This window comes from Panulirus ornatus, chromosome 39 (genome assembly GCF_036320965.1).
Source record: "Panulirus ornatus isolate Po-2019 chromosome 39, ASM3632096v1, whole genome shotgun sequence".
In the NCBI taxonomy this organism is placed as follows: domain Eukaryota; kingdom Metazoa; phylum Arthropoda; class Malacostraca; order Decapoda; family Palinuridae; genus Panulirus; species Panulirus ornatus.
Genome location: NC_092262.1, coordinates 10299964 through 10310071, shown reverse-complemented (window position 1 = coordinate 10310071; position 10108 = coordinate 10299964). Strand labels below are relative to the sequence as shown.

Genomic DNA, 10108 nt, shown 5'->3' with positions numbered 1-10108 from the left:
AAATGGTGGGATTTAGCGACTGAGGTAATGGTTTGGCTGTTGGAAAGTAGGCTACAAACAGTCTTGTGTTTCGTGGTTCGAACCCCGGCGCGACGTCGCCGTGTCGAGAGGTCGCTTGTAAGGCTACACGACCATCATTATCGTAGGATGGGTGACCTGTCTGTGACCCAGACCCAACCTACATCCTAGAGTATAAAAAACTTTGTCGTGGTTTGTGTCCTCAAAGAAAAACCGAAGTGTTTTAAGATGTTTTTGGGGTGGACCAGTAGAGATGGATGGTTGAATTTTCGTGGTTTATGTCCTCAAAGAAAAACCGAAGTGTTTTAAGATGTTTTTGGGGTGGACCAGTAAAGATGAACGGTTGAATTTTCGTGGTTTATGTCCTCAAAGAAAAACCGAAGTGTTTTAAGATGGTTTTGGGGAACCAGTAGAGATGGACGGTTAAAGATGGTTGAATTTTCGTGGTTTATGTCCTCAAAGAAAAACCGAAGTGTTTCAAAATGTTATTTTTGAGATTCAGTAGAGATGGATGATTGTATTTATTCCTCGTTGTGCTACAGTTGTATACCAGAAAGCTAATCATCCCTACATTGCTTACTGATGTGGTAATACCTGGCGAGTGGATCAGGTAAGGGCTATGTCGTATGTCAACACACTTCCTCTATGCCTCTGCCCACTACTCTTCTCTCTTCCATGGTGGACAAAACACCCCAGTAACTCGGTTCGTTGATCTATTACTCATTACTGTTGTCATCGCCTCCAGTTTTCATGAGACTACTCCAAAATCTCACGTTGTTGCCCGCACCAGAGTCTCCCACAAACCGGCCAGTCTCGCATCTTGTTCTTGGCACAGTTGGAGAGGTCATTTGAGGTCAGGTCATTACAGACTTGAGAGGTCATACCCTCGATTACCATTAGTGACGTGGCCTTCCAAACAGGTCGTGTCGTATGGGAGAGAGAGAGAGAGAGAGAGAGAGAGAGAGAGAGAGAGAGAGAGAGAGAGAGAGAGAGAGAGAGAGAGAGAGAGAGAGAGCCATGAATGCCAGCTGACTCTCTCTAAGGTCCCTCACCGAACTCCGTTTCCAGTTGCTTGCGTAACTTCCAGCAAATGTGGGTTTTTTTTTGTCTGGATCCTTCAGTGCCTTCGATGCCTGTCAGGAAATTAGTGTGTGTGTGTGTGTGTGTGTGTGTGTGTGTGTGTGTGTGTGTGTGTGTGTGTGCGCGCGCGCGTTGTGACTGAACGATAGGACATGATCAACTCTGTCTCCACGACTAATGGCACACGTTGTGTGTATATAGACGTAACATCTCTGGTTTACTCTGGGCAATTGATAGAGGAAGGTTGACTTCTTGGAGTTCTAGACCACCTCCCTATATGTAAATATCTTCATCGAGTGGAGATCCCAGACGCTGGTGGTGAAGGAACACGAGAGACTGACGGAGTTTATTCTAGACCAACCTATGTTGCACAAGATGACTGTCCGGCTATCTGTAACAGGTGTATGTGTATCACTGACCTCCCCTGGGGCCGTCATAGCAGGCTCCATCTCCTGTAGTTGGTGTGTGTGTGTGTCACTGACCTCCCCTGGGGCTGTCATAGCAGACTCCATCTCCTGTAGTGGGTGTGTGTGTGTGTGTGTGTCACTGACCTCCCCTGGGGCTGTCATAGGAGACTCCATCTCCTATAGTGGGTGTGTATGTGTATCACTGACCTCCCCTGGGGCCGTCATAGCAGACCCCCAGCTCCTGTAGTAGGTGTGTGGATCAGTGACCTTCCCAAGGGCGTCCCAGCAAGGTCAGCTGTGGGGATACTGTACCTTATGATTCTGTCGACAATGAGCTTCACCGTCTTGATTTGTGTATGGCTTTGAATATCGATGGCTTGTGGGTGATTCACGTTAATAGACCTTTGATGCGAGTGCAGTGCAGACTCGGCAAATGGATGCATCAAGAACTCATACCACCTCAGGGTCGTGTGTGGAAAGTACCAGTTGGGTATATGGCCCGGGCAGACACGGAGAAAGGAAACGGGCGTGATGCTCAAAACTTTTTACTATGGACCCTAGAAGTGAGCAAAAAGCTGCCCACTGACGTCATAGAGGGTCTGCTATATAATGGAAGAGCCGATAACGCCAACCACAGTCGACTCTCAACGTAGCCACCACTATGAACACCAAGGTAGGTATTGTGGCAACAGGTTCACGACGGTGTCGAAGCTATACATAGGGAATGGAGTAGACTCTGATCCTGTATCAAAGACAGGAGGGTCCACGCCGTGATAGGATTTTGTTGAATTCTTAAATGGAATCTATAAGGTAATCTTAACTCAAAAAAAGACTGAATTCGCCTATATTACCTTAATAAAACGCCTGATATCAGAGTATCTTCGTCCTGAAACAACAAACAGCATTTGCCATAAGAAGTCAAAGTTGAACCTGGGTATAGATATCTGCAGACGTCTTTCCATTACAAGTGAGGGCGTCATAATGGCCAGGGAATAAGAGGAGATTCTCCATTCCATAGGTTCTCCTCCTGCTGGGTTTGGTCGTCGCGGCTGCGGCAGAGAGGCTGCCGTCTTACTCTTACGGAGCTCCCCATGTGAGTATATTTCACTCGAAGTCCAAGAACACTCACCCTACGTCATCGCTATAGCCAGTGACTGTAGGTTTCACTCTATCATCACTACAGCCAGTAACTGTAGACTAATGTGTCGTCACTATAGCCAGTGACAGTAGGTTACTATATCATCACTACAAGCCAGTGACAGTAGGTTACTATATCATCACTACAGCCAGTAACTGTACGCTCATGTGTCGTCACTATAGCCAGTGACTGTAGGTTACTATATCATTACTACAGCCAGTGACTGTAGGTTACTCTATCATCACTACAGCCAGTGACTGTAGGTTAATGTGTCATCACTACAGCCAGTGACAAGGTTATTATATCATCACTACAGCCAGTAACTGTAGGCTAATGTGTCGTCACTATAGCTAGTGACTGTAGGTTACTGTATCATCACTACAGCCAGTGGCTGTAGGTTAATGTGTCATCACTACAGCCAGTAACCGTAGATGAAGCATTATGCTTCCTCAATGCACTAGTGACCCCTTAACTTACCTCCTCCATCAGGAGTCTGATGAGTCGGACGAATCGTACGAATCATACGAATCGGACGAATCGGAGCCACCCAAGTACGACTTCACCTGGGCCGTGAAGGACCACTACACTGGCAACGACTTCAACCACCAAGAGGCCCGGGACGAAGACGATACCCAAGGGTCGTATTACGTGCAGCTGCCGGACACCCGCCTGCAGAAGGTGACCTACTACGTGGACGGGGACTCAGGCTACGTGGCCGAGGTGACCTACGAGGGCGAGGCCCAGTACCCGGAGTCCTCCGAGTCTCGTGAGTACAGTGCCCCACGGTACTCCTCGGAGTCTGAGTCACATGAGGCTCCCGTGTACGCCCCGCCCCCACCATCCAGGTCATACGGCTACCCACAGTAACCGTGTACGCCTACTCCCACCCAGGTCATCCCACGGTTACCCCCCAGTAATCGTGTACACCTCCCTCTCACCCACACCATCATACGGTCACCCCTAGTAACCGTGTACACCCCCGAGGACATCATACGGCTACCCCTAGTAACCCGTGTGTCCTCCACTTAAGTGCCCATATTGGGACCTCAGTCATGATTTGCAGTATCGGCAAACCAACTGGGAGTCCATATTCTACCGATTAGAATGTAAGAATATCATTTCTTTCTGTACATAACTTATTGTATGTAGGGATATATTTATTGACAAATAGATTTTAGAAGCAATGCAGGACACGCGTTTAATTACTCCCCCGGAAGACTGGGCAGACGCATTCCTTTTCGAAATCAATGTTCTTTTTTTTCTTCTCCGAAAAAAAAAGACGAGAGAGAGAGAGAGAGAGAGAGAGAGAGAGAGAGAGAGAGAGAGAGAGAGAGAGAGAGAGAGAGAGAGATCCATGCGAGGTAATGTATGAGGCCAAATCTGTCTTCGTCTCCTTATGCAGTCGTTGGACAGAATCAGTAAGGCTTGCAAGAAGGGGAAAGAGCTAAGTAAGTCGTATATATCAACCCGTGGAAACAGAACTGTTATTCCTCTCCTCTTATCACTGTTCTGTGCCCTCAGGGCATCTCTCGCGTGGCTGACGATATCATAAACCCGTCGTCTGACACCCTGGCATGACACACACACACACACACAGTTCGAGCCAAGGCTTTCTGTGTCCCCATTTCTTAAGTCTCACGTCTCTTGTGGTCGTCTGTCTCTTGGCCCTGTCTCGCGTCTGTGGGAGTTAACTGTCTCTCAAGCACTGTCAATATGTCCAGTACTTGTGATCTTGAAAATGATAACTGTTTACTCTAAAGCTGTCTGTTATCTTTAGACCCCCTCCTCCTCCTCCCACACTGCTCAGTCGTTGAGATCACAAGTGAGCCTTTCTTGTTATGACTTCCAGAACTTAACAGGCGATTATGATACGGTAAACTGTTATTAGTTAGAGCTTGCAGAAGTTAAAGCCCCAAGTTCGTCTGAGTGTGTTAGTTAATAATGTAGAACAGATCCTCCGACTGTCAGTTTCAATGGCCTGATAACTCAGGTCTTTCCCCCGATTTCAAAATCTTTATTTGAACTAAATTACTTGACTTCAAAACCGGAACGCGACGCTATCAGATGATGACGACAAATGACGAAAGACGTTGGCGAGGAAAAGCAAAATATTGGTCCGATGCCTTGCCTTCACTGACGTAACATAGGTTCGATCCTTTGACTCTCCTCTACCCAAAACGTCTTCTTTATCGAGAGCTAAGGACTCGCTCACTAGGGACGAGGGTAGGCTGACGATATCATAACAATAACACAGAAAATGTCCTTGGTTGAGAGGCAAGGAGACTAACCAACCTTCTCGGCTCTACATAAACACTGTCTCTGTATATACGCCACATTACCCTCTATCCTTACCCTTGAACGTGGGTTTCTTGTTTACAAGTTGACTATAAGCAACAGAGCCACTTTCCCGAAGACTGACAAGCAATCTAAAATGTTTTTATATATATTTGAATTCGAGATATAGTCTACAAATGGGATTATTGACAGTCATATAATAAATCGTATGTGTGTGTGTGAGGAGAGTTCTACACTCGTGTTGCCTTGTCTCTTGTATATATGTACCATGTCTTTTACTTGTATACATATAAATACACCCTAACCTAAGCCAGGTAACTATGTAGAGACCAGCCCCAAATGGAGGATGAACACCTGAGTTATGTGTGGGCCGACTACCATGCCCACGACTCCAATTTAATGGTCCCGACTCCTGACGGATCTGTGTTGAATCATGACGAGCAACGTCAAACATTGCACCACGGAGGCCCATGTGTGTGTGTGTGTGTGTGTGTGTGTGTGTGTGTGTGTGTGTGTGTGTGTGTGTGTGTGTGTGTGGTGTTAACACAGGTTCCTCGCTATGACTTGGCCTCCAGTTAAAAGTAAAGGTATACAAATTGCAAGGACTTTCCTCAGGTGGGGTTTATGACCTTTGTATCATACATGAAGACCGGTGGAAAAACCTGTCCTGTTGGTTGTACGCGTCCAGGTATATATAGCGCCAGCAAGCCAGGTTACCAGCATCAAAGCTGTGATCGCTTCTGCACCATGAACATGAAGGTAAGCGGCTCTGGCAACACCTGGCTCTACCTGGTCATATCTTCCCTTGTACCTGTGTCACACACTGAGAGACAATTTGGTATTGGATGTGAACATGTTCATTGCTGAGTATCATCTTATGAACTTGTTGACCGTCTAAAACAATCTCTTTCATCACTAGGTCTAATAATTCAATTACGAAATATATTCCACATAAGATTAATGATGTATATATATATACCAATGGAAAGTGTTACGTGAAATAGACATATAATCCCAAATGACATCATTAATGCTGGGAATTATCGTGTAATTTGACCGACTTGTTTTGCAGGTACTTTTCCTGGTGGGTCTAGCGGCCGTGGTTGCCACAGAGAAGGTCCCCACATCCTATTCCGCCCCCCAGGTAGGCCGCTCATGTACACTCTTACTGACTGCTCTGTTGTTCTGTACATCTGGTATAGAGTCTCGAACACATGTTGGAATACCATAAGGAATACAGAATTATTGCTAATATGTCCGTTGCTTTATCTATATTCTCCATTATGGTTGTAGATTTTGAATCATTCATCATGGGATTCAATTGTATTTCCAGCCTCGATATGTCTCATCTGAGGAGATTGTGCCTCCCAGTTATGGCTTCGACTGGGCTGTGCAAGACGGCGATTCAGGCAACTCCTACGGCCAACAGGAGACCCGAGACCACGACCACACCCAAGGGTCGTACACTGTACAGCTTCCCGACGGTCGTCTGCAGAGGGTGACTTACTACGTGGACGGTGACTCAGGCTTCGTGGCCGAAGTCTCCTACGAGGGCGAGGCCAGGTACCCTGAGTCTCGCGAGTACCAGCCACCCCAGACCCAGTACAGGTCTCCCTAAGGCAGATGGTTCTGTAGAGGGTTCTGTGCGCGTCCCACTAAACCAAGGCGGCCACAATGTCTCCAACGATAACCCAGGGACGCCGCCGCACCCACAACCCACTTCCTGCTGTTACATAACTCCTCGTTCAAAGGATCCAAGATTAAATGGCCAACGCTGATTTCCGATGGGGTAGGAGCGAGTTTCCGGAGTTCGGTCCTTCCCTCATCGCTGAACGTCTGTCCACATCTATTGACAAAGTGACCGTCAGGCATTGTATATATCTTTTAAGTAATTAAATCACCATATGATGTAGTTCAGTCTTTTAACATAACCACAACTTAACCACAGGTGTAAACACAACTCACAAAATACCTCTCACTTCAAAACGTATCGAAGTTCATATAACAAACAGCTGGATACGTTTCCATACACTTGATTTTACGGGTTACAATAGCAGCTACTGAAAGGTTGTATGGAAATCCTAATGTGTGGAGGCAACTGCTTTGAGTTACATTACTTGTGGTACAAGATAGAGTTTTTAGCAAAGGAAGTAACCCATCCTTAATACTATTATAAGACTAATATGCAAGGAAACTTATGATACAATTATCATATAACCAATATAGACTTATTATATAATTGTTTATATCCATCAAGAACAAGTTCCATCCTATCTCGCCACCTCCGCCCATTCTCCTTGTCATCTTCCATTGATGCCACAGGGATCCTCTTTCGTCAACCTCTCCACACTCATCCTCTCCATACTTCCAAACCAATACGGCCAACGATGATGTGAACGTAAGTGATATACATCCCTGGGAATCTCCTTTCACTGAATGTGTTCGGATGTATTCAGGATTTTCCAAGATAAAGATTTGATTAGAAACTTAAGAGATTAGAATATCAACAACATGGGCTCAAACGCAATTTGTTTTTGCTACGGAAATGATGCCGAAGAAGGGCTGTGACTACAGAGAGCATTTGACTGAATCCCAAGCAAAAAGAACAAAAAAAATGAAACATAGTTATTGAAATGGATTTAAAATCAATTATAAAAGACAAATGAGATACAGTTATTTCGACATCAAAGTAAACTGCGACAAAATGGATGAAAAATTTTGTGCTCACACATGGATGTGTGTTGTCCCACCTTTGCAGTTCATAATTCATGTGGATCAATCTATGGAAAAAAAAATATATATAAATTCATTAAGAAAGTTTAAGTACGTCTCCACTTACCGCTGATGTGGCCATTGTAATAACTGACATAAATACGTCAACGAACGATGCACTGGGAAGATGAGGACATTAAATGTTTAAAAGAAAAATACATTCTAACGAAGGAAATCTTCACAGAGAAGCGAAGATTGAAAATCATAAACGTATTGATTCCATACATTGTTTTGTTCATCCCAGATGATCAGAGATGAAGAAGGTAACCTATACAGATCAAGTGAACCAGAGATGTGGTCAACGAGATGATTATGAACCAGGGGTCTGGTCAACGACGTGATTATGAACCAGGGGTCGGGTCAATGACAAGATCGTGAACCAGAGGTCTGGTCAACGACACGATGATGAACCAGAGGTCTGGTCAACGACACGATGATGAACCAGGGGTCTGGTCAACGACAGGATCATGAACCAGAGGTCTGGTCAACGACACGATGATGAACCAGAGGTCTGGTCAACGACGTGATTATGAACCAGGGGTCGGGTCAATGACAAGATCGTGAACCAGGGGTCTGGTCAACGACACGATGATGAACCAGAGGTCTGGTCAACGACACGATGATGAACCAGAGGTCTGGTCAACGACACGATGATGAACCAGAGGTCCCACTATTAAGCTACTATCCAGCATTTTGCTGTGGTCAATATTACTATGTCGTCCCGGTTATGAAGCTCGGGGATTGTTGTAACCCTCAGTCATAACAGTAACTCTTATGTGACTAAAGAAGATGACACACAAGGAGTTCCACCCCATAACTCAGAATCTGTTACATTCAGATGCTATTCCCAGAAACACTAGAATAACAGCTTCACTTCTCCCCCCCTCTTGTCATTTCAGTGATAACTTTGATTCCTTTGTCCTTATTGTATAAATGTGTGTGTGTGTGGTGTGTGTGTGTGTGGTGTGTGTGTGTGTGGTGTTAACACAGGTTCCTCGCTATGACTTGGCCTCCAGTTAAAAGTAAAGGTATACAAATTGCAAGGACTTCCCTCAGGTGGGGTTTATGACCTTTGTATCATACATGAAGACCGGTGGAAAAACCTGTCCTGTTGGTTGTACGCGTCCAGGTATATATAGCGCCAGCAAGCCAGGTTACCAGCATCAAAGCTGTGATCGCTTCTGCACCATGACATGAAGGTAAGCGGCTCTGGCAACACCTGGCTCTACCTGGTCATATCTTCCCTTGTACCTGTGTCACACACTGAGAGACAATTTGGTATTGGATGTGAACATGTTCATTGCTGAGTATCATCTTATGAACTTGTTGACCGTCTAAAACAATCTCTTTCATCACTAGGTCTAATAATTCAATTACGAAATATATTCCACATAAGATTAATGATGTATATATATACCAATTGAAAGTGTTACGTGAAATAGACATATAATCCCAAAGGACATCATTAATGCTGGGAATTATCGTGTAATTTGACCGACTTGTTTTGCAGGTACTTTTCCTGGTGGGTCTAGCGGCCGTGGTTGCCACAGAGAAGGTCCCCACATCCTATTCCGCCCCCCAGGTAGGCCGCTCATGTACACTCTTACTGACTGCTCTGTTGTTCTGTACATCTGGTATAGAGTCTCGAACACATGTTGGAATACCATAAGGAATACAGAATTATTGCTAATATGTCCGTTGCTTTATCTATATTCTCCATTATGGTTGTAGATTTTGAATCATTCATCATGGGATTCAATTGTATTTCCAGCCTCGATATGTCTCATCTGAGGAGATTGTGCCTCCCAGTTATGGCTTCGACTGGGCTGTGCAAGACGGCGATTCAGGCAACTCCTACGGCCAACAGGAGACCCGAGACCACGACCACACCCAAGGGTCGTATACCGTACAGCTTCCTGACGGTCGTCTGCAGAGGGTGACTTACTACGTGGACGGTGACTCAGGCTTCGTGGCCGAAGTCTCCTACGAGGGCGAGGCCAGGTACCCTGAGTCACGCGAGTACCAGCCACCCCAGACCCAGTACAGGTCTCCCTAAGGCAGATGGTTCTGTAGAGGGTTCTGTGCGCGTCCCACTAAACCAAGGCGCCACAATGTCTCCAACGATAACCAGGGGGGGGGGGGGGGGGGGGGGGGGGGGGGGGGGGGGGGGGGGGGGGGGGGGGGGGGGGGGGGGGGGGGGGGGGGGGGGGTCGTCTGACACCCTGGCATGACACACACACACACACACACACACACACACACACACACACACACACACACACACACAGTTCGAGCCAAGGCTTTCTGTGTCCCCATTTCTTAAGTCTCACGTCTCTTGTGGTCGTCTGTCTCTTGGCCCTGTCTCGCGTCTGTGGGAGTTAACTGTCTCTCAAGCACT

The 10108-nt window shown here is 46.1% G+C and overlaps 3 protein-coding genes across 3 annotated transcripts; all 3 read left to right on the top strand.

Moving 5' to 3' along the window:
* Window positions 1–2100: 2100 nt before the first annotated feature.
* LOC139761291 (uncharacterized) lies at window positions 2101–3832 on the top strand. The gene is made up of 3 exons (XM_071685326.1): window positions 2101–2178; window positions 2524–2598; window positions 3133–3832. The coding sequence occupies exons 1-3, from the start codon at window positions 2167–2169 to the stop codon at window positions 3508–3510; spliced, it is 465 nt and encodes a 154-aa protein (XP_071541427.1). The 5' UTR covers window positions 2101–2166; the 3' UTR covers window positions 3511–3832.
* Window positions 3833–5612: 1780 nt separating this feature from the next.
* Window positions 5613–6850, top strand: LOC139761290 (cuticle protein 21-like). The gene is made up of 3 exons (XM_071685325.1): window positions 5613–5697; window positions 6011–6082; window positions 6272–6850. Exons 1-3 carry the CDS (start codon window positions 5686–5688, stop codon window positions 6554–6556), a joined length of 369 nt encoding a protein of 122 aa, XP_071541426.1. The 5' UTR covers window positions 5613–5685; the 3' UTR covers window positions 6557–6850.
* Window positions 6851–8298: 1448 nt separating this feature from the next.
* On the top strand, window positions 8299–9810 carry LOC139761223 (larval cuticle protein A3A-like). The gene is made up of 3 exons (XM_071685265.1): window positions 8299–8343; window positions 9200–9292; window positions 9482–9810. Exons 1-3 carry the CDS (start codon window positions 8299–8301, stop codon window positions 9764–9766), a joined length of 423 nt encoding a protein of 140 aa, XP_071541366.1. The 3' UTR covers window positions 9767–9810.
* Window positions 9811–10108: the final 298 nt, after the last annotated feature.

Coding starts and splice junctions, on each gene's coding strand:
- LOC139761223 (XM_071685265.1), top strand. CDS start 8,299: ATGATGAACCAGAGGTCTGGTCAACGACACGATGATGAACCAGAG. Junction 8,344..9,199: donor GACACGATGATGAACCAGAG/GTCTGGTCAACG, acceptor ATTATCGTGTAA/TTTGACCGACTTGTTTTGCA. Junction 9,293..9,481: donor CATCCTATTCCGCCCCCCAG/GTAGGCCGCTCA, acceptor TTGTATTTCCAG/CCTCGATATGTCTCATCTGA.
- LOC139761290 (XM_071685325.1), top strand. Junction 6,083..6,271: donor CATCCTATTCCGCCCCCCAG/GTAGGCCGCTCA, acceptor TTGTATTTCCAG/CCTCGATATGTCTCATCTGA.
- LOC139761291 (XM_071685326.1), top strand. Junction 2,599..3,132: donor ACTCTTACGGAGCTCCCCAT/GTGAGTATATTT, acceptor CTCCTCCATCAG/GAGTCTGATGAGTCGGACGA.